Source organism: Crocodylus siamensis, chromosome 4 (genome assembly GCF_052110815.1).
Source record: "Crocodylus siamensis isolate JL-2025a chromosome 4, ASM5211081v1, whole genome shotgun sequence".
NCBI lineage: Eukaryota > Metazoa > Chordata > Crocodylia > Crocodylidae > Crocodylus > Crocodylus siamensis.
Genome location: NC_143398.1, coordinates 205,656,501 through 205,680,437, shown reverse-complemented (window position 1 = coordinate 205,680,437; position 23,937 = coordinate 205,656,501). Strand labels below are relative to the sequence as shown.

At 40.6% G+C, this 23,937-nt stretch overlaps 1 protein-coding gene across 2 annotated transcripts in view; it reads left to right on the top strand.

The window, feature by feature from the left end:
• Nucleotides 1-11,186, top strand: part of GAD1 (glutamate decarboxylase 1) — a 44,519-nt gene extending 33,333 nt beyond the window's left edge. For both annotated transcript variants that reach the window (XM_090045490.1, XM_090045489.1), the window contains exons 15-17: nucleotides 1,116-1,223; nucleotides 2,103-2,192; nucleotides 6,453-11,186. In XM_090045490.1, the coding sequence (XP_089901616.1) occupies nucleotides 1,116-1,223; nucleotides 2,103-2,192; nucleotides 6,453-6,626 (372 nt within the window). In that variant the 3' untranslated portion in view covers nucleotides 6,627-11,186. The remainder of the gene's footprint in view (nucleotides 1-1,115; nucleotides 1,224-2,102; nucleotides 2,193-6,452) is intronic.
• The last annotated feature ends 12,751 nt before the right edge of the window (nucleotides 11,187-23,937 follow it).

The following is a 23,937-nucleotide window of genomic DNA, read 5'->3' as shown; positions in this document are numbered from 1 at the left end:
ATGGGGCAGTAACTGAACCCCCACAGGGAGGGAGGGAGCGAGGGAGGAAGTTGGGCAGGGCTGGGAAACCAATGGGGAGTGGGACAGGGCCACGGGCAGCTCGTCCAGAGGAATGGGGGCCGGGTTCCCTGACGATATGCCCCCTCCATGCATGGTAGCTTTGAAGGGCACAACCCCATACCATTGCCCTTACTGCCCACACTTGCCCCCACCCCCACCCTGCGCACAGAGCTGGGTGTCACGGGTCCCTCTGCCCCTCCAGGAGTGCACACCACACTAGGGAGCTGCCCCACCCCCCACCCCCCACGCCCGCATTGGGCAACAGTAGGTAGGGAGCCAGGATCCACTCTGCTGCAGCAGCTGGCACCTCCTGCTAGGGGAAGGGGGCTACAGACCAGGGTCCCCAGCCCCATAGCCCTGGCAGCTGGGGGCCCCCTCCAGCATGGCTAGGGGCCCAGGGGGCTGTGGGTGGGGGCAAAGGGCACCAGCAGGCCTGGGGGGATTGGGGGGGGAGCAAGAGGCACAAGCAGGGCTGGGGGCTGTGGGGGAGGAGTCTGTATCTGTATTCTTTAAAAAATGGTTAATAGAATCGAATCACCATTTCCCAAAGTGATTCCAGTGAGAAGAATCTACTGTACAAACACCTGAAAAACAGCTGGGGATAAGGAAAGAGTATTCCCACCTTACCCACTTCAACTGAATTCCTATTCCAGCATCCTGGGCCTCTGAGAGAAACAGGGAAGCCAGCTCTTAATATTCCTGATATTTCTAAGGGAGGAAAGGAGAGGAACTAACATAAAATCAATCCCTTTCTAGAAATAAAGTGTTTAAGGATGTTTTTAAATCTTTATAAATTAAGTTTAAAAATAGAGTACAAACAAAATAGTTATTCTTTGATAGTCTACATTTAATCATGTCAGTTTCACTATTTACACAATACATTGAACTGGAAGGTATAGTTACTTCTGTAGTCATCATTTAACTTTTCTTTCAAACTTGTCAAAGAATGGTCCAATAATTATTTTGTTTTATATTTATACCTGCTTACAAGAGATGGCTACGTGATGGAAAAGAAGAAAAATTACTACATAACTAATAGATTTTTTTTTTATTAGGGCACAGTAGGATTTGAAAATCAGATCAACAAATGTCTGGAATTGTCAGAGTACCTCTATACTAAAATTAAAAACAGGGAAGAATTTGAGATGGTTTTTGATGGAGAGGTAAGTCATTTTAAATGCATTTTTTCATTTAATCTGCATTCCATAAAAGAAGTTTGAACAGAGTTGAATTTCTCTAAGCTTCTCGAGCTATCCATACAAAACTGTTTTTATTCCCAAAGAATAATATCTGAACAAATTTTTGGCCTACAAACTGTGCTTTGTGTGAATTTCAGTCACGAATGCAAGATTTTGTCTCTCCTGTCAGCTTCGCTTCTCTTCTCAAAAGTTACTGTTCACATCAGGTGGTATTTATCAACAAAGATACAACTGTAAGACTAATTTGCAGGATTGAATTGGCTTCTCAAAACAGGGCATAGTGACTGCCTTAAGACAGGCTGATATTCCAGATGCTGTCATTCATGGGGCATAAAGACTGCTGTCTCTACGGTCTCATCTGTAGCAGGTGCCACCACACAAGCCATGAACTATTGGTTGATAAAACAATGCACAGAGTTTGCTCTTCACTTGCTAAGAATCGGCAAAGTAGTTTACATTACCAAAAGACAGAAATACTTCTGCAAAATGTCAGACTACTACTAAGGACTAGGCACTGAAATTTTGAAAGGAAAATTGCCTTACAGCTGCATAACTGTTAAACAAAATATTTATCGGTCTTTAGTGCACTAGACTTTTTAAAAAGAACACAGTAGTGAATTCAAGATGGCAGCTACAAATAGCGTGAAGTACTAATATTATACATCATTTATTGTTTTAATATATAGAAGTAAGCACCTTAATAACATTTTGGACTTGATTTTGGTAATAAAATGTTCAGTAACGATTTATTGGTCTTTCAGGTATTAATGTGAATTATCTATGTTGTAATTCACTTTTAATGTATTGTTTATTCACATATATATCTCACTAATCTTTTTGCAGCCTGAACACACAAATGTATGTTTCTGGTACATTCCACCAAGTCTCAGGGGCATGCCAGATTTTGAAGAGAGAAGAGAAAAGCTACACAGGGTATGAGACTTGCATATAAAACAATGATTTATTTCTTAAGCCATCTACAATACTGTATCTGTCTCTACTCTCATCGATGTACCCAATTCTTGACCCAGGTCTCCAAAGTTATACATTATGACCAATGTTATAGATCTTGAGTTTTGTTCCACTTCCTTCCCTGTTCATATCAGGTCTGAAGTTATATTCTTTCCAGAGGTGGTATATACTAGTTATTCTTTATTAAATGTATTTATATTAGCTCTAGGAACATAGTTGCATATAAAGAAAAGGTCCCTACCTATAATCTGAATAGACATATCAACAAAAGAAGGGGGATGAGAGACAATGAAAAGCAGTAAGATAGAGAGGTGTATACATTCTTGGATTTTTATTTTTTTTATTGTGCTGGTCTGTGTTTATGCTTTCACATTATCTAATTAGTTAATGCTTGGTGTGATAATGACCAGACTTTGAAGGCCCTTTGGCAGGAATGGCTGAGTGGTAGACCTGGAAACATGCTGGGAGCTAGGTCAAAGAAGTTGTTTCAGACATTTGGGACTTCAGAGGAGGCCCAATGATGCATGTAGGAGTAGGAATGATTTGTTATGACCTGAGCTGATCACCTTCACCATCCGCCGTAAAGCTGGCAAGTCAGTCAGCAACACAGAAGTCCTTGACTTCAGAAAAGCCGACTTTGACAAGCTCAAGAGGCTTGTCGGTCAGGCCCTCAGGGACCGTGACCCCAGGGAGATGGGAGTTCAAGAAGAGTGGTTGCTTCTCAAGGAAGCGATCCTCAGTGCACAAGCTAAATCTATTCCAACACAGAGGAAAGGCAGCAAGAAGGCACAGCAGCCCTCCTGGCTCTCTAGGGACCTAGCTGACCTCCTGTGGCTAAAAAGGAAAGCCTACAAAGGATGGAGCACGGGATTCACCTCCAAGGAGAATTATTCTGCACTGGTCCGGTCCTGCAGGGAGCAAACCAGGAAAGCCAAGGCTGCAACTGAACTCCAACTAGCTTCAAGCATCAAGGACAACAAAAAGTCCTTTTTCAGATATGTGGGGAGCTGGAGGAAAAGCAAGGGCAATGTTGGACCCCTGCTAAACCAGATGGAGCAACTGACAACTGACGCCCAGGAAAAAGCCAACCTATTAAATAGGTACTTTGCATCAGTCTTTCATCAGTCCCATGGGACGCCCATGCCTGCTATGGGACAGGGAGATCCGGGTGATGGGGATCCCCTACCCTCCATAAATGCTGACCTCGTGAAGGAACACCTTGAGAAGCTGGATACCTTCAAATCAGCTGGCCCTGACAATCTGCACCCCAGGGTACTCAAGGAGCTGGCGAGCGTCATAGCCCAGCCCCTGGCACGGATCTTTGAAAACTCCTGGCGCTCTGGTACAGTGCCCGAAGACTGGAAGAAGGCCAATGTGGTGCCGATCTTCAAGAAAGGGAGGAGAGTGGATCTGGCTAACTACAGGCCCATTAGCCTGACTTCTATCCTGGGGAAGATCTTAGAAAAGTTTATTAAGGAGGCCATCCTTGAGGGACTGGCCCAGGCTAACATTCTAAGGGATAGCCAGCATGGGTTTGTCGTGGGTAGGTCTTGTTTGACCAATCTCATTTCCTTCTATGACCAGGTGACCTATCACCTGGACAGGGGAGAAGAGATTGATGTCATATATCTTGACTTCAAAAAAGCCTTTGATCTGGTATCCCACAATCACCTCTTGGCCAAACTGGCCAGTTGTGGCCTTGGCTCCACCACGATCCGCTGGCTGGGAAACTGGCTCCGTGGTCGGACCCAGAGTGTTGTAATCGATGGCAGTCACTCATCGTGGTGCCCTGTGACCAGTGGGGTCCCTCAAGGCTCTGTCCTGGGACCCATACTGTTCAACATCTTCATTAATGATGTGGACATTGGAGTCAGGAGTGGACTGGCCAAGTTCGCCTATGACACCAAACTTTGGGGCAAAGCATCCACACCAGAAGATAGGCGGGTGATCCAGGCTGACCTGGACAAGCTCAGCAAATGGGCGGACAAGAACCTGATGGTGTTTAACACCGAAAAATGCAAGGTTCTCCACCTTGGGAGGAAAAACCTGCAGCATCCTTATAGGGTCGGCAGTGCTACGTTGGATAGCACTACAGAAGAAAGAGACTTGGGGGTCATCATTGACCACAAGATGAACATGAGCCTCCAATGCGATGCTGCGGCTAGTAAAGCGACCAAAACGCTGGCTTGCATCCATAGATGCTTCTCGAGCAAATCCCGGGACGTCATTCTCCCCTTGTACTCGGCCTTGGTGAGGCCGCAGCTGGAGTACTGCGTCCAGTTTTGGGCTCCACAATTCAAAAAGGATGTGGAGAAGCTTGAGAGAGTCCAGAGGAGAGCCACGCGCATGATCAGAGGTCAGGAAAACAGATCTTACGATGACAGGCTGAGAGCCATGGGACTCTTTAGCCTGGAAAAGCGTAGGCTCAGGGGTGATCTGATGGCCACCTATAAGTTTATCAGGGGTGACCACCAGGATCTGGGGGAACGTCTGTTCACCAGAGTGCCCCAAGGGATGACGAGGTCGAACGGTCACAAACTCCTGCAAGACCGTTTCAGGCTGGACATAAGGAAGAATTTCTTTACTGTCCGAGCCCCCAAGGTCTGGAACAGTCTGCCAGCAGAGGTGGTTCAAGCACCTACATTGAACACCTTCAAGAGTAAATTGGATGCTTATCTTGCTGGGATCCTATGACCCCAGCTGACTTCCTGCCCTTTGGGCAGGGGGCTGGACTCGCTGATCTCCTGAGGTCCCTTCCAGCCCTAATGTCTATGAAATCTATGAAATCTATGAAAGGAGATCGCAGAAATGGTGTTGGAGAGGGTCAAAGCTAAGGGATGTGTCTGAAGTTTGCAAACTCCATTATGGAGAAGCCAACAGGAAGATCTATGGAAGTCTTGAATGGGTAAAACTAGGAAGTAAAGTATGTTATTTTAGTGGCAGCATTTTGGACAGATAGACTGGATGAGGTAAGAATCCAAGTGGCAAAGAGGAAGAGATGATAATACTCAGGATGAGATAATCAAGCCCTGAGCAAGGACTTCTATAGTGTGAATGAATAAGAGAAGGCAGGTTTGGAGATACAGTAAAAGCAGAGCAGGATTTCATGAGGGAGAAAAGGACAGAGAAGTAGTAAAGTTACTGTGTGAACCTAGAGGACATGTTAGATAATGGAATCACCAACAGTTATATAAAATAAGAGTAGCATAGAAAATCTAGGAAGAAAGACAAAATGTTGGACTTGACTGAAGTAAGTGTGAGCTGGTGATGGGACATTATAAGATACCCAAGATAAAGTATCAGAATAGAAGCCAGAGATATGACTCTGATTAAAAAAGGGTGAGGTCTGGATGAAAAACAAGTTCCATGTGGTCCATAATTAGGTTCCTAATGAGAATAGAAAAGACAGGCTCTCTGCTGTTGATTGGCAGTTACTTGGGAACAGTTAAGACTGATGGAACTGTGTTCTTTCTAATTGCATGGTATAATAAAAACTTTTTCCATAATTTATGCAGATACATTTTTTCTTTATCCAGTAAGACTGGTTGCAGATTTGTCATCGTAACCTTTCTGATAGAAAAATCACCCTTTTGACCAAACAAAAGTTTTATAAATTGTATCTGCTTTACTTAACAATTTCAATTTTGGGAGATTTAATTTTATACCAGAAAATCTAAATTTTTCACAGAAAATTTCTACATAGATAATATAATGCTTGTGTTTTTCCAGATTCTCAAAAAAAAGAGAATTTCAACCATCTCCAGCAGTTAACCATTTACTTTTAGTATTTCTCATCCAAACATTGCAGCATCAGGCTCTTGAAAATTAGACTGTAAACAAGAGTGAAACTGACTTAATTTTCATTATCCAACTTGTAATACCTGCAATAATTTATCAAACCATACATTGTGATGTGTAAATTAAATTAGTAGAATTATTACATACTTAATTTTCTAAAATGTTATTAGGAGCTTGAAAAAGGAAAATGGTTTACATTACAGTGTTTAAGTTGCCAGGGTACTATAAATATCAGCTGCTAAAAACATACATATATGCACATACAGAAAAACATTTTATTTTTAAACTTTTTCTTTCTGTAGACTTTTTTTAGAAAAGTCTAGGTCTGATATATTTGCTTTCTTTTCTAATTTAAGAAATCTAATGACTGATAGGGAAGGAAAAGACTATAAATTTCTTTCCCATTTTGTTTTAATTATAAAGGTGGCACCGAAAATCAAAGCACTGATGATGGAGTCAGGTACAACAATGGTTGGATATCAGCCTCAGGGAGATAAAGTCAACTTCTTCCGAATGGTTGTCTCAAACCCAGCAGCAACTAAGTCCGACATTGACTTCCTCATTGAGGAAATAGAAAGATTGGGGCAGGATCTGTAGTACACTTGGCAAACAATTTATTTCTCTAACATACTGTTTTCCAGTACTGGCTATTTTTATCCAGTTCTGCAGAACATGTTTTAAGGAAATTCCCTTTCTAAATGTTCCATTCTCCTAAGATGCTCTAAAACAAAAATCTATAGGTTACTGAAAAAATGTGTGTTGGTAAGTCATTTTACAGAGGGAAAAATATATTATCTTGAAGTATACTATTGATCCTTATTTTAGTCCGTTTATTATAGTCAACAGGAAATTCATAAGTACTAAAATTAAGAACTCTGCACAATATATATGTACAGTTTAAATATATATATACACATGTGCTTATAACTTAGAACTAAACCACAGCATGTTTTCCACTTTAAGAGAATTAACTATTCCTTCAACAATTAACGATGTGGATAATGTGCTACAGATCCATCTGCCAGATGAAAATAGATGTAAGGAAACATTTTTAAAAATGTAGATTCTTAGGAACTAAGGAAAATGTTTAATAGCATTAATCTCTATTGTTGGTGCTTTTCTTGCATACAAAATAACAAAACCGGAAAGCACCATCCAGTAAAATAGTTGTACCTCCCCTGTAGTGTCATATCAGGGGATAATTGTAGCAGAGTCATTGTAGCAAGTATATTATTGCTGTATTTTTAGAGATTAATTTGTGTAGATTGTATACATTATTGTTAAATGACTTTGTGTAAAAGGAATTAAATGTAATAGTTTTACAGCAAGATAACTGTTCAATTGTAGGTATATGAAATATTTGCTTATTTATATGCAGAGATTTACCATGCTAAAGAGTTGTCTTGTATTTTCTTCCATTTGTAATGTATCCTATTTATATATTATTGAAGTTCTAAATAATGTTTATGGTATTTTAGTGTCTTTGTGAGCCAAAGAAAAGATAAAAAATATTAGTTGACACTTTCATTTATATAATAGTGCCCTTGAAATAATAACTCACAGATAATTTTACTAACTATAAGGAATTCTAACATTGTATATAGACTCTAGTACGATGAAATCCCTTTAATTTATTAATTGTACTGTCTGGCTGTATGTCCAGTGTTCTGAATGCTTTTGTAGTTACTGGTCACTATCTGTTGCTAATCAAGGCCCCTGTATTTTCAATGTAGTTAAGGATCAATCCCTGAGAACCTTTTAGCTCTATTCTGTGACAAGATTCCTGACGGTCCATAGCAATTCCATGAGAGCATTAAGTAGGCTCATTATCAATGTATAGAAGCCACTATGTACTTTGGAGTTTACAGGAAAGGAAAACAGAAACTCACCACAGAACTAAACTACACATTAAACTAGCTTGTCAAAAGAGTTGAAAATGATCAGACATTTCAATATAGGTTCCACAGTCATCTGCAGCCTGTTCAGCTTTATTCAGTAGGTTATCAGGATTACAAAGTACATGATTTCATACTGGCAGACAAGTACAGGAGCAGAACTGGTTAAAGGTTCCATAGTTCTTAGTCTACAGATTGACTATTGTAGTGATAATTGAAACCTACTGATTCAAAATATTTTCAAATATGCTGCTATGTGTGCACATCTTTAATTAGCTGCTTTTCTTTCAAATATGCAATAAAATTTAATTGCATTAGAAATATTCTGTGGCACGATTGCAAAGAATCTTATTTTTATTTAAGACTATAGCAATAATCTGTTGAAAGGACCATCAAACTTTTTATTATTATTATTATTATTACTACCAATACTAGTATGAGAGCCTCACCCCTACTTTGGCCCTCTTTGTAGCAGGTCAAAGAACTGCAGAGGCATCATATGGGCTGTTAATGGCCAGGAAAGGATTCCCTTGGGCAGTCACTGCAGCAGACTTTGGTAAGTTTGTCTTCAGAGGATCTCATCAGAAGTCCTAGCTAAGCAGGCACGTTAAGGGCCAAGCAGTGAACGGAGGGATCTGTCAGCACTAAATCACAAGGCAGAAGGGATGTTGCTATGGTCCATGCAGCAGATCCAGGAGGCTGTTCTTACTCAGGCAGCTCCCCAGGGCTGCCATAAATTATGCTGAGGGTTTCTCCAGCCCCCAGAGTAGTCCAGGATTGGGAAGGCCCAAGGATCACTTAAAGCTACATTCTACCTTCTGTCACTTAGTGCCACAGCACAAAATTTCATCCTAGATCTTTAAAGTCAATTAACTGTTGGACTTTCAAAATGTCATGTCTGTGCTTTCTTAAGTAGCCTAGAAATTCTGTGAAATTTTGACATCATGGATATAGGAAAGACTGAGAAATCTGTTTGAAGATTTGAATATGTGTGGGCCCAAACAACCTTCCACAGACAGAGATTCTAATTCTGAAGCACAAGTGCTTCTTTCTATAACTAGGGAACTTTCAAAATTTACATGAATAACTTTTGGATGGAGGGAATTACTTTTCAAGCACTGTTTCTTCCTATTTTTTCCTTGAGACATGGCACACCCCTGTCCTCCTTTACCCTCCTATAAAGCTGTTTCTAGAAATCAATATTTTCATGCTGTTATTCCTCAGTGCAGACAAGTTCAAGGCTTCTTGCAATTCCATTGTCCTCTTCTTTTTTCTTCTGTCAATAACGTGCAGAGGACGACAAAGTATGTTACCCATTTCAAAGCCTTTGCAACCTCTTAATAATCCCGCTAGCATACTGGTCTTTCCATTAGTTCTTCCCTTCTTAAAATCATATTTTTACTCCATACAGTTGTTCAGGAGATTATAGTTCACCATGTGTCTTCAGTCTTGGACTTTGACCTTTCAGAATGAATATTCCTAGCACCTTCCTGCCTTTAATACTAGCACCTTTAAAAAGGTCTGATTCTAATATTACAGATTAGTCACATCTGGCATTGGATATGTATGATGTCAACTTCTTTGTTCTTAAATATCTTCTTTACAGGTATACACTTCCTCATTAAATCCAGAATAAGTGGAATTTGAATACATCTTGCACAAGATTTTAGTTTTGAGTACTTTTCCCTCTGAATATAGCGAAATGCTTTATTCAAAGACCTACTGCTGAAGACTGCAGGATCTATTCTAGTCCTCAAAAATAGTATGAACTACGATGATCAGAGCCAAGATGCCTGACTTGGAAGGTGATTCTATGTCTTCCACACAAAGCATCAGCAGAATCACTTTTAGTTCCTTTGACCAATTCCTAGTCTAGAGATTCTGGCCTTCTGCATATCCTTACATCTACTAAAGATATAAGATGTAATCTTCATACTTTATGCTCTGAACCTGTAATTTTAACTTCATGGCCTTTTTGTCTAGATTTGCACCATCATATAATACTAGTAAAAAATAATCTTCACATTTATATTTGAAGAACTCTATAAACTTTAGAAACATATAAGTTGAGTAAGTATTCTTATCTTGTTTAACAGGTAGGGAAACTATAAGAGAAAGAGATGGAGTTTCTGCCCAAGACCATACATCAAGTGCTGAATGCTCTTATGATGTAGCTGGGAACAAATCCTAGCTCTGAGTATTGTATAAACTGTACTTCGCTAGAAAATGCTGCTTCTCTACTTAGCAAAGTGTCTTAGCAGGTCAGAAACACCAGGGATCCTAGTACTATCAATGATAGTTTGAATCCAGAACAGAATCCTGGTGTGTATTATAGAACTGTGAAATTTCCCACTGACATGCTACTCACAACCAAGAGTGGTAATTTTATCTCTAGATATAGACCATTATATATGGTCTCTGACTTTCTGATTGTTCTGTATCTTAATTTTGTGGTAGATGATGCTCACAGATAGTTCCTTGTGTATCCTTTTAAGGCTATTATCAGCCTTTAGACTAGTTATGGCTGTCAGTTTCTATGGCAACAGTGTCCATATTTACCTCCAACCTGGAGAGATGATCTAAACAGAGATTTTTCTAGGTCTGGCCATGTTCATCAATACAACAAATCATCTCTATTTCATTTTAGTAGGCAATCCTAATCTGAATTATATTCTACAGTTTACCAAAGTCCTTCCTGGAGCTTTCCTGTTCTTAAATCCACATGCTACTGTGTGTATGGGAGATCAGAGAGTATGACTCTACAGAAGATATGACTAATTCAGAGAATTACAGGTGAGTAACTCAGTTTCCCATATGTAACAATACTCTAAAGTTCTGATTTCTTCTCTAAAATCTTATTGACAATCACTGCAGTGTTAAGATGAATGAACTTGAAATAAATGATCAACGCAGAGGGCATATGCTAACAGAAAGTTGTTGCCGCAGTGTTTATTAGTTGATGTAATAGATTTGGGAAAAGATGACCATTGGGAAAAGCTGCTGTAGATTTTAAGCAGGAAAAGTTCTCATTTCAGTAGAGAGAACTCTGTTTTGGAGAACATGGTTAGATTGATGGCAGACAGAAACAGGGGCCTTGAGAGTAGCCCAGAATTTAAATATATATATAATTTATTCAGGGCACAATCTGTTTTTTGAATGGTGACAAATAAGAAGAGATTTTTTAAACAGAATCTCTGTGTTTTGTGGTTAAAAGAACTGTTGAAATTCTAAAGATGATATGCAATGCAGTTTTAATTTTTCAATAAAAGTTTATCTTAAAACAGTTCAATTTGTCTTATAACATTTGTGAACTCTATGCTTTTCCTCAAGAGCGTGACAAATAAAACTTACAGAAGATGCCAAACAGTTAAAATATGGCATCAAAACCCAAGGCCCCGTGTCATTTTTTAATCCTGAATTTAATGGGAGTTTTCATAAACACCAGCAGAGGAAGAATCTCAAATTTTACCCAATATAAAAATAGCAAGATTGAAATTTAAGTTAGTTTCATCTGCTATTGCTGAAGTACCAGACTAATTTATTCAAACCAAATTCCCAAAAGGGTAGAGCACATAGCCATGTATTTACATTTAAATTAGCATTTAACACACGGCTGTATTTATAAAATCAGTGTTCTTGAAGTAGGATCTACATGGCCTCAATCCTCCAAAGATTTACACACATTTAACTGCACACGCCACGTAGACCTGTTGACTTTACTGAGACAACTCACTAACAGTTGAGCCTACATGTAATTCTTCACAGGATCAGAACAATTTTTAACCTAATCAAAACTCCTCTCAGCTGCAAGGGAAGTTTTGTTTGTGCAAAAAATACAAGATAAGATTACTAAGAGGTGGTGGGCAGCACTATGTATTATCTCTGGGCCCTAATCTGCCACCTAATTGTGCATACGTGACAGGGTGGACCCCATGAGGGGTCAAATACAAAAGTAAAGGCTTCCTGCTCTGTGTTCTGTATAAGGTTCCAAGTGCCCAAGCCCTGATCCAGAAAAGAGCTTAAGGTTTGTTTAAGGTTAAGCACCTGAGTTTTCTGATTGGAATACTCAAGTAATTAACACTGTTTATGTACTTCTTGGATGTGCTCATTATGTTGCACGATCAAACCTAATTCTGAGCAGGAGAAAATATTGAGAGGTTCCTCTGCTATTTGTAACAGGATACACTGTAATACAATCAGGTCACACAAAGTCAATATATTTTATCTGCTGTCGTATAAGTCTTGGTATTAATCACAACTTGACTTTGAATATGCATGCAGCAGTAGAGAAAGAGACTAATTGTTATTTAATACCACTTAAGTTTTGTACATGGGTATAAAACAAATGAAATCCCTGCTTAGCAAAAATAACACACAGGATTTGCACGCTTATAATTTACTTTGATGGAAAATAGTTCACCTTGGGCTTGAATGAATCATATTACATACAAAAACACAAGAATTCTCCTATAGGAGAATTATATTCATAGATTGTAAGGGCCGGATCACTGGGTCCTGGCCCCCTGCACTAGGAAGGAAAGACAACTGGGGTCAGGCGATCCCAGCAAGGTCACTGTCCAGTCTCCTCTTGAAGATTTCCAGAGTAGGTGATTGCACCACCTCTGGACGGAGCCTATCCCATAGTCTGGACACCCTGATTATGAAGAAGTTTTTCCAAGTGTTAAGCCTGAAACAGTCTTTGAGGAGTCCGTGGCCATTACTCCTGGTTTTTCCCCAGGGGTGCCCTGGTGAACAACTGTTTGCTGATGTAGTAGTAAGCTGCTACCAAGTCCCCTCTCAGCCTTCTCTTCTTTAGGCTGAAGAGTCCTAGGTCCCTCAGCCTTTCCTCATATGGCTTGCTATGCAAGTCTCTGATCATACGAGGGGCTCTTCTCTGGACTCTCTCAAGCTTTACCACATCCACATATAAATGTGTGACTATTTGTAATGAAATTTCTTACGTACTGCTCGTGTATCAGTTGACAAAGATAGTTCAAAAGGTCAATTTACTACTGGTTTAGGTATTAAATTCTATGACAACCTCTTATACAATTATAGAAATCTAATTATTTTTAGTCATATATACCACTAAAAATGGTGTTCTTGAATTTTAACGTAGAAATAAAAATATTTTTCCTGGACTGCACAAAAAAGCTTTAAAAATAATTGCTGTATGTAGTTTTTGTAGGTGTTAATTGTTTTCAATAGTATGACAAACTAAATTCATTTTTATAAGTTTTCAGGCCAATTATTTATATGATGAGGTATTGTAGATGCCGTTCTAATTCTGATTTACAGAACTTTATAAAGCAAACTAAGACTGAAACAATCCATACTACAGATGAGGGTTATACAGGTCGGTTGTAAGTGTAATATGTAAGAAGTGCAATATACACTACTGAAATAATATAAATAAAGATTACTGTGTTACATTTTAGAATGCTTAAGAACATTCAGCTGATGCAATGACTGCTTGACCTAAAAAAAGAAAAATGAGGCCCATATTCAGACAATTTGTAACCAGATACATCTCCACAGCAGTCCATGTAATTACTCCTGTTTACATCAGGCTTGAATTTGTCCTGTTCATGTTCTGGATTCATAGATGCTAGGTTCAGAAGGGACCTCAGTAGGTCATTGAGTCCGACCCCCCGCCCTGGACAGGATGTGATCTAATATTGCAACTTCTACATTTGAGGTGGTGCTACTTGAACCAAGAAGTATTTGGCACAAGAAACAGCACTCTACTGAAGAACAAAGGAAGCAAATAAGCTTTTGGAGATAAAATGAGGAGATTTTCAACAGGAAACATGGAAGGTTACAGGGAGCACTGCACAATGTGAAACGGTTTGGTTTCAATGAAGCATAGCTAGGGAGCAGTATTCTGGATGAAGTAAGAATTTCAATTACAGTCAGAGAGAAAGGGTGAACAGGTTTTGTAATAGGAGCAGCAAACAAAGAGAGGTCTTCAGATATTCTGTTCTTTGAGAGCTGTCTTCTGGAGAAAGGGCACTCAATGTGGACGTACTATGTAAGTTAAATAGAACTACTCTGACCCATGTTATGAAGAAAACCAGATAAATTATCAAAATGATCCATTCTGGCTTTAGAATCTATTAATTGAAAGCTTTATCCCACAACACTGTTAAAATATAACAATATAAGAGCTAAGAAATGGAATGAAGATAGAGATTAATGCCTAAGAAAGCCTAGGGAAACACAAAAGTGACATATACAAGGAATGACCTCACCTTGGATTTACATGAACTAAGGAAGCCAATGATCTGTGTCCACAATATGTCATTTGATTTGAAGCCAAATCCAACAGAAATGGGACACTAGCAAAAGATCTTTTTCCAACACTGGAACATAAAACAAGCATAATTTTAAATACAAGACTGAATAGTTTTTACCTGCTGAGCAGTGAACATAAGTTAAAGCAGAATGAGAAAGGCACAAGGCAATTCTCATCAAGCAATCTGTTTCCAGGACAAGCTCTTTATGTCTTTTAAATTATTGCAAATATGCTAAAGCGTGTTCACTGTTTAGCATAATACCCTGTTACACTGGCAGGTGCATTACTTGGTACCCAGGAAACAAAGCTCAGCTTTCCCTTCCAATGCTGAAGAGAAGTATCTGCTAGGCACAGAAGTGGATCATGTCCATGGGAAAGGCTAACATCTACACCAGTGGTAAGAAGACTGGTTTAATAGCTACTTTTTACCTCCAGCTGAGGTAACTTCCTATTTCTCAATTTATTATTTTATGTTTGTTTATTATTTTATTTATGTTAACTTGTTTTGATTTCTGACTATAAGCATCCTTTGAAGAAACCCCTTGCTAATTGTTGCCCCTGCTGATTTCTACTGACTCACTCCAGCATTGATGTTTATTAAATCTATTGGCATTGTAAATGGTCACTCTGGTAACTGCAACCTTACTACAACCACTAAGCCCCATCCTGTTCTGCTTCTGAGAGCCTATGCAATGGGAAAATGCTAAGGTGCTGGAAGTGCAGGAACTCAGGAAAACCATGAAACAAGAAACTGGAAAGTTGTGGATTACAACAAAGTTTCTTGGATGGGGCCAAATTAAGTGCGGTCTGGCAGTACGTCTGCACATTTCTGCGACTTCAAGAGTGAAGCTTACTTGCTGCAGGAAATGAGGGTTGTCAGTGGGAAAGTGGATACAATATAAATTATGGATGCATAGTGAAGGTTGAGGAATATGTGAAGATCTATCTCCTAATCTATGGAACATCAATAAACATCCGAAAACTACTGTTGCTGCCCATGGTTAGCATTTCACTCCATAATGTGTTTGTTTTTTAAACTGTTGCACAGTGCAATTTTAGGCCTCAAACTATGGACAATTAGAAACAGTTGGAAGGAAGACATTATAGAACAAAGGGAAGGGTTTTCCTATTTGGCTATGTGACATCTAGATTGTATGAGCTGATGCAACTAAGATTCTCAGATGCTAGAGCAAAATACATTGTTGGGAATTTTGTCAACCTGAAGATTTTAGGCTTGGCAACTTCAGCATTGAAAACCTGGGTTTGGAAGCCTGCAGCTTTCTGAAAGTCTTTGCTTTCTATTCCCGAGACTGATTTATGGATCTGCTGGAGGATAGAATTGTGGAGTGAGTGAGTGCCATCTCTGTGGGCTCAGAGGTTACACTATTTTTTATACTGTTACTTTGAAATCTAGAAAAATGGGGCCAAGAGAGTTTGTTACTATGGAAACTGCACCACTCCAGGTTTTTTTAGAATGAAGAGTTAATTATCTGGATATAACCAATTAGCTGCTAATCACTGATGGATTTTGCTTTGGGAGATTAACTGATTTCAAATTTCCATTAATTTTTATGGCTCTCCCTCTTTGCATAATTCCTGGATTATTTATCTCTTATGTATAGGCTTCCCTTCCCAAAAAGGCTCAAAGCAGCTTACAGTAAAAGATGAAAAGAACTGTAGAAAGAGAATAAAATATTAAAATAAAAGTTAACAATGCTCCCACCCCTGGACAGAGGGAAAACAAGTTCAAAAGCAATCCCACCTGATCCCGCTCCCCTGCCTGACCAAGGAGAACATCCTCCTGCCCAGACCAACCATCCATATTCCTTTAAATCTCTACCCACTGTCATGCCCTGCCCCACATGCATGGGATCCCACCTCCCCATCCTCATACTGTTCCTTCCAAGGACAACAGAGGCTAGGTACAGACAGTCACAAAACCCAAGGCTGAATCAGTTCAGTCTTTGCAAGTTAAGCTAAACTGCACAAATTAAATTGAAACAGAACTGAACAATTACCTTTGATTCAGGAAATGCAGCCATATGCCTGCAGTTGCTCAGGCCAAAAACCCGGTGGGGAGGATGGAAGTATGGCTCTTCGGCTGTGTGTTCACTTCCTCTTCCTGCTGCCCCCAAGGTCTCTGAGATTTGCAGTCCAGACTTACAACAGCACTCTGCAGGATTGCTTATTCACTTCTTCCTGCTTCCAGGTGCCTTTGGGATTTGTATTCCACAGTTGCAGCCAGCAGTAAGTTTGAGTGGGGGAAGGGGTGTTTAACCTCCCCTCCTTGGCCCCAAACCACCATTGCAGACTGAGCTGCATCCCCAGCTGGGTTTCTGCCCCACTCCCCCTTGTCAGCCAGCCCTCATAGCTCCTGCTAGGGAGCAAAGGGGCAGGGCCAGCCCTGCTCTCTGGAGCAGGAGGATGCTGGAGGACTCTGATTTAACTTGAACCAGGAAGGCATCTGGGACAGAAGTTTCAAAAACTGGTTTGACCCAAATAAGTCTGATACTACATTCAACCAGGTTTATCTTAAACCAGTTTCAGCCATTTGAAACTGGTTTATGTGCACTGAGCTCCTGTTCTGTTACAGGTTTAAACTAGTTTCTGATCACTTAAACCAGTTTATGTGTACCTTCTGTCCCTAGCCTGATTATTCAGTTAAAACAAACAAATCACCATTTTATCCCATTACTGTCATCACTGAAGGACAGCCCCAAAGGGAACCCTTCAGGAGCCCAAGTCCATTATAAAGCCACAGGCTAGCTGGGGCCATTCCTTTCTAGCTTAAATAGACATGGGTTTGCCTGCACAGCCTCCTAGTCCTTTCCCACTCCAGAGATAGTCCCCAGAAAGTGGGGAGTGGTGGGGAAATGTTGTTTGCAGTCCCTTTGACCCTAGGTAGTGGTCCAGTTTAAATGGGGCCTGGCAGACTGGCAGCAGCAGTCTTCAAAGGTAGCCTTAAAAAAGGGACTACAGGCCAAGTTGTCTCAGTTGTGACCATGATCTGTTTGTAATTTTTTTAAAATTTTGAACATAATTTTCATGCTGTGCTGGATGGTGAATGGCGGAGATTAATTAGCTTTATTCATTCATTTTAGTTGTGTTTTTCCTATTGTGTTGCTCATCCTTCATTGTGTTTAGTTATAAGGTTAGCTTATTCCTTTGAACTATCTTTGCATCATTATGAGTTTTCAGTTATTTCAGACATTTTGTAACAATGGAGTGTTGGGGGAGGAGTGGATTCCCTACACAGGAGAGAGCCACTTTCAGCTTTAGTGCTGGCTGAATATGCTTTTACCTTCAAGGAAGCTCCATTGTATTTTATTCTTCCTAGAGAAATAATTCTATAAGGGTAATCTGGCTACTGCCACTGTGATTTGCATTGTGGAAGATAATGACATGTTCCTTTATATTCGCCTGTCTTCCAAAGGAAGCCACATCTGTGTTTTTGCAAGATATGTTCAGCAATCAGAACCAGTTCTTCATTTGTTACTCTGCATACCCCAGCCCCGTTACAGAGAACATTTTCAGACAGCTCTCTCCAGTTTTTCTTATGCACACAAGCCAGATTTTGACTGCAGCGCTAGGATTAGGACTTCTCCAGTGCCCCACATGGATTAAAACCAAAACCCTCAACAAAATTCTCCTCATTTGAATACATTATGTGCACTATAAAAAGAACTAATAGTCCAATAATTGTAACAATTTGCTTTCTCCAAAAATCTGATCTCATGGGGGTTTTTCCAGAAACTCTGTGAGAATAATGCCAGTAATTATGCTAAGCTGTTGTTGAATGACTTAAGAATTTGTATAGATTATGTATATACTGCTATAATTTTAGAATTATTGGAGCTCTGAAAGCACTATGGAGATGGCATAGACATCCCTTGAGATCATCCGGAGAATCTCTAATTTACTCTGCAGTTCAACTCAAGAGCTGCTTTTGACAGGAGCTGAAAGGGCCATAGAAGGCTGGTAAAAGGGGCTGAATAGGCATGGTTGGAATCATTCCCCAGAGGAACTTTGTTGGATCCTCAGAAAAAAATAAAGATAATTCAAAATAATAGATTAAACCATTTTTGTCTAAATGTACTTGTTCCAATAAACAAGCAAATTTGTTCCAACAAACAAGCAAAGCCCAAGAACATTGTAAGTTTGGGCTTATTAAAGCAAACTGCTAATATGCTTATAATCAAGCCAGTTATGTTATGCTTTTAGTTACTCTATACTTACAATATCTCAAAGCATTTTACAGACAGAGCAATTTTTTGGATCTCTATCCTCTGTGCTGTGTATATTTGTTCTCTGTTGGATGGAGCAACAAACCCTCTCAAGAACACATGCATCTGTGCATGTACTGAGAGAGAAAGGGAAGGAGAGTGTGATATACATGACTGGGCCACAAGAATGAATTTGATCCTCCCAAATTGATAACCATCCCAGATACAAGCAGAAGAGGAAAAAAGGGACAACAGTATGCTTGGTAACATTCACATGGTGCCCAGTCTAGTGACGGGTAAAAACCGCCCAGAACAGGAAAATAGAAGCACTAAAAGGTTTGTCTGATACCTTTTCTGTTACTATGTGACAACTTTTGGAATTCTGCAGTACACAGAGTTGAAAAACTATGAGCTGAGCAGTTAAGTCACAGTGGTGTACACATACATACATTCTGTCCGCCCTCCACTTTCCCTCTGTCTCTCTGTCTCTTACTTACACACACACACACCCCGCTTGAAAAGATTCAAACAAAATAAAGGAAAGGTATATAAACAAGTTTTAGTGAGATTAAAATTGAGTTTCTGTGTTTCCCTTTATAATGCAAACTGCAAATAACTTTTGTTACAGCTTTTTAAAAGGAAGGCATTTAGCCCATAATTCATAGCTATTCATGCTCTGCAGATTACATTGCAATTATAACTACTAGAATTACCAGAGGGCCTCAATAATAATTACTATATTATTTGTAGTTTTGTAGGGTGGGCAACATTTCAAAAGAAGCAGGAAACCAATTAATTATATTTGGATGGTATAGTAACAGCTGTTATGACTGTATAGCTGAGTACAATCCTAGCATTTATACTGGCAGTGTTATTAGAGAAACAAAGAGAATGAGTTGTAACCCACTGTCACCAGGATCCACTCCTTCCTCCTGGAACTATCTGCCATGTCTGCAGTTGAACACGTGGATCTCGGCTTGGTCTCTTCAGTTATCTCCAGACTCACCAATGACTTCCCTGTTCACTGGGGCTAGGGACAGACATTCCACATAAACCAGTTTAAGATATCAAAACTGGTTTAAACCTGTAACAGAACAGATGTTCAGTGCACATAAACCAGTTTGAAAATGGATGAAACCGTTTTGAGATAAACCTGGTTGAATGTAGTATCAGACTTAACTGATTTGGGTCAAACAGGTTTATGCAATGTCTCTCCCAGACCCCTTCCTGGTCTTAGTTAAATCAGAGTCCTCCAGCATCCCAGATGCTTTGCAACCCTGGGTGGGACTCTGCTCCAGCCCAGCAGAGCTGGCCCTTCCCCTCTGCTCCCTGGCTGCAGCTCCAGCACAGACTGCAGGTACAATGGGGCTTCCCTTGTCCCACCTTCAGCCCCTCACTACTCCCTTCTCAAGCAGGCATTCCCTTTCCTCTCTGCCTCACTCAGACACCTCTTAGCATTAGCTAGCATACCACATGCTGGCTACAGTCTGTGCTGGGGCGGGGGAGACAAAGGCAGAATACAGGGAGATGTGCCTGCAGACATGTGCCTGGATTTCTTCAGTCCAGAGAGGATGTCTGTGAGGTTGCAAACTAGTTTAACCTAGCCAGGTTAGACTAACCTGCTACGCTTGAATCAGTTCAGGCTCAGGCTTTTTGAATGTCTGTCCCTAGCCTGGCAGACTGTAATCTTTATATTGAGGAGAAGCTGATAATGAATATTAAAAAAAGAAGGAGTTCAACAGATCACAGCCTAACTGCATAAGTGTTCATTATGGTGAACATTTTATAAAATGGATTGAAAGCAAAAGGCTGAATTTGAATTCCTCCTTGGTGTAATTCCACAGAATCCAGATTAATGACACTGAGGAAAAATGTGGACCAATTTAAATTAATTAGAACAAGATTCAGTATTTGTGTTCTGCAGGTACAGAAATCCAGTTAAAGCATTGGAAACAGCCATGCAGCTAGGAGCCCTCAGGCTTACAAGGTCACCTCAAAGCAGATGCAGCTTTAGCATTGCTTGCCGCCTCCCAGGCTGTGCTTCCAGCTCCAGCATAGCTGGTTCAGGGGTGGTGCAGACTGTGCACCGTTTTACCTGTAAATGAAGATGAATCTGCCTCTTGTATTTTCTAGGTATAATGCAATGGAGGAGGCCTTCACATTCAAGGGAATGTCAAGGGAATTCAAGTCTTGTTTTGTGCCAGGAAATAAAGATAGTAAACTAGAATGGGCAGCAAAAAGGTAAAGGTGGCACTGGGGCTAGGATTTACTTGGATATAAACTGAAATGTTCAAAATGAAGAAAGAAGACAGAGATGAGCCAAAATCAGAACTTGGTGTCCAGGTTCCCCAGAATATAGATACATTCAATACAACTGAATTCTCAGGGCTCAAATTATTAATGAGATTTCCTGGCTGGGCCCAGTAAGATATAAAGTCCAAAGTGCTGAAAATGCCTTATCTATACTTACGGATTGCCCTGTATATACATACTGGAGGAAGAAATCTGTTCCAGTCATTAATATCCCTGATGCCTATTAGCCGTCAGAAAAACAGTTTGAGCCAGAGGCTCCTCTGGGATTTGGGGAAATATAAAAGTCCTGCTTGAAGTTAAAATAGCCATTGCTTTTTCCTGAAATTGTTCAGTATCATGTGCACTCTGTGATGCATGACTAGTACTGATTAAGGTTGTGTTAGGTGGTATAATTCCCTGTTTTTAATTAATCTGATATATTTTTAAATCTTTGTCATTGTAGACACGTTGGAAAATAATATTTTTAACTAAATTTGAACCCAAGTAAACTCAGGTTGGGTTTTTTAGGTAAAATTAAATGCATAAGATACATAAAAATCAAAATAAACCTGGATTTTATAGTTCTATTCAGGAAAAATAGACAAAAAGCAAACCAGAACCATTTTCCTGATGTGGTTGATGTCTGTGGATGCATTTATACTCTCTACCATCTCCACTTGCCAGGTTTTGAAACCTTCACCTTCAGAATGATTTTTCCAGGCTATGTCTCTGAATGAAGGGGAAACCTGATTCAGTGTAACAGGGGACCCTAACTCTGTTACGCAGCTGAGAGGAAAAGAGAAAGGAAGACACAGGGATCAGAGCAGTCTGTCTGAAAGGGAAGGACCCATGTCAGGGAACTGGGGTCCTACTATCTTAAGAGAACGGTGCAGCTTGCCTTTAAAATTAACCTGGTGGACTGGCTGTGGCTGTAGAGGTGAGTGGGGTGCCAGCAGCAAAGAGCCCCAAAACTTAATATCCTGCCAAGACCAGGCAAAAGCCACAAATGGCTAGAAGCTAAAAGCCATGGGGCCTTAGCCCACAAGCAGTGAACCTAAGGTCAGGGCTCTGAATTTGAGGGGGCTGGAGCTTATAAACTGGGCCTGGGTGTGATGGGCCTAGACGAAGAGGACCCAGCTGAAAGAGGCGGTGGAAGCCTGGGAAGGCCATGACTTTGACAAGTGTTTGGAGGTCTGAGTAGGCCAGTCTGCATATTGAGGCAAGGAGCTTCCCAAGAACGATAGCTGATAACATCTGCGAGGCATGTCTGTGACTATGGGAGCAGCTGGAGGTCACAATTATTGTCCCTAAGGCATAACTTGGGGCTGCCTTAAGAGGTGAGGCCCATGCTGTAGAGTTCAAGGCAGAGAAGCCTGGAGATAGTGCACCAGGTGAAAGCACCTAGGAAGAGACTACCCAGGTCTCGCTAACAGCCTCCCTGGAAAAAAAAACAACAGCCCTTAAAGAGCAAGTTGTGACACGCGAGAAACAGGCAAAGTAAAGACCAGGGGGTTGTGAGCAGGTGGATCCCATCCTCTAGGGGACCTCTGACCCTGGGTGAATTGCCTGAACCTGCTATACAGAGCAACTTAAGCCAGTTTTGAACAGGAGACTGAGGAAATAGTCTTCATTAGATTAAAACGTTGGTGCTTAATATAACCTCCAGCCTATAGATTACATCCAACCCACACAGCCATGCCATCTGGCCTGTGGTGCTCCCCACACGTTTGGAAATTTGTCTGCCAGCACACATTGGGTTATTGCATGGGGATGGGGTGGGCCTAATTCAGCATACATTGGACTAGGGCTAGGGCAAGGGCAGTGGGCAGCAGGCCCAGTCAAATGCGTGGGTCTAGGGCCTGATCCATTTTCCAGGACTGGGACTACATGTCAGATTGTGCCCACACACCAACCCCACACTGGATGGGGCCCATGTATAGTGATGTCCATATCTAAGAAACACAGGTATACAGGAATGAGAGCTAAACAACTAATTTTATTTCTGGAGTGGTAGGCAATCTCTGTAGACCCTTTGTCTCTCTCCAACTAACTAGCTGGCTGCTCTTTAACTCGAGGGTCATATCCCAATTCCCAGCTACTTCAGTCTCCTGTTAGGGAGCATCTCATAAGTATAACTTCTATCACTACCCCACAGACTGATCCTCTGTACCAGTCCTGGCTCATGGATAAACCCTGCACCACTGAACCAGCCCACAGCCCAGAAAGGCTAGGCACCACTGTGTTAAAACTTACATTAAAATAATCTCATAACTTTTTAAGCAGATGGAGTCCCTTGGCAGAAAGTTGAAATCTGGCCTTGGAAATCTCTTCCGTTAGATATTTTTTACCTTATTGAATGTATATTTCAGTGCTTAGACATACAGTATGCAAGCAGCAGATTTTGGGTAGGTCTTTTCTTGCTAGGTTTTTATTAAGCTGCTGTCTCTGGTTGGCCTGAGAGTTACCACTGGCAACAAAACCACAGTAGCCTTACTGGTGAACTTCTAGGTCTGGAGCATGCCTGTTGATTTAGGTAGACAGGACATGGGTAGGGCCTGTTGAGTCCCATCCTTTGTGGGGACTGCTGCTGCTGTCCTAAATTGGACAGAAAGAGTGGCAATTGAAGCAAAAGCATTGAAAGCTAATTTAGCTATGTTATGAGACACCATAGTAAAGAACTACACAGGCTGAGGAAAGACCTGTACTGTCGCTGAATGCTTCATAAGGTGTACCAAGCCTGGAACAAAAACCAACAGAGAACAGCTTGTTTGAGTCATCTCAGCAGGGCTGCATCAGTTCAAGGCAACATGGCTTTTAGCTTGAAAGGATCTTTCAGGCTTTTGCAGTCAGTTAGGACTGCATCATCTTCTTCCTTGGTTTGCTGGACCCAGGTCCAAGCCTGCAAGTTCTACCCATACACATATCTCCTCTAGCCGACTAAATCATATTGTAGTTACTAACCACTGCTGCTGCTGGTAGATAAACTTCATTTCAACATCTTGTTCTCCTGGCCTCAGTAACTCCCATTGCATAAGTGTTTGGCCTTTTGCCAGCACTTTTTCTTCATGCTGACCACACTAAACAGTCCCAACTGATTCCCCACTTTCATCTTTTTCCTTCTGTTATTTATCTCTTCCTGTTCCTGTAGTAGTGTGTCACAATTTTCTTCTTAGTTTCCCACTGCTGGGCTTTGTTAACAACAA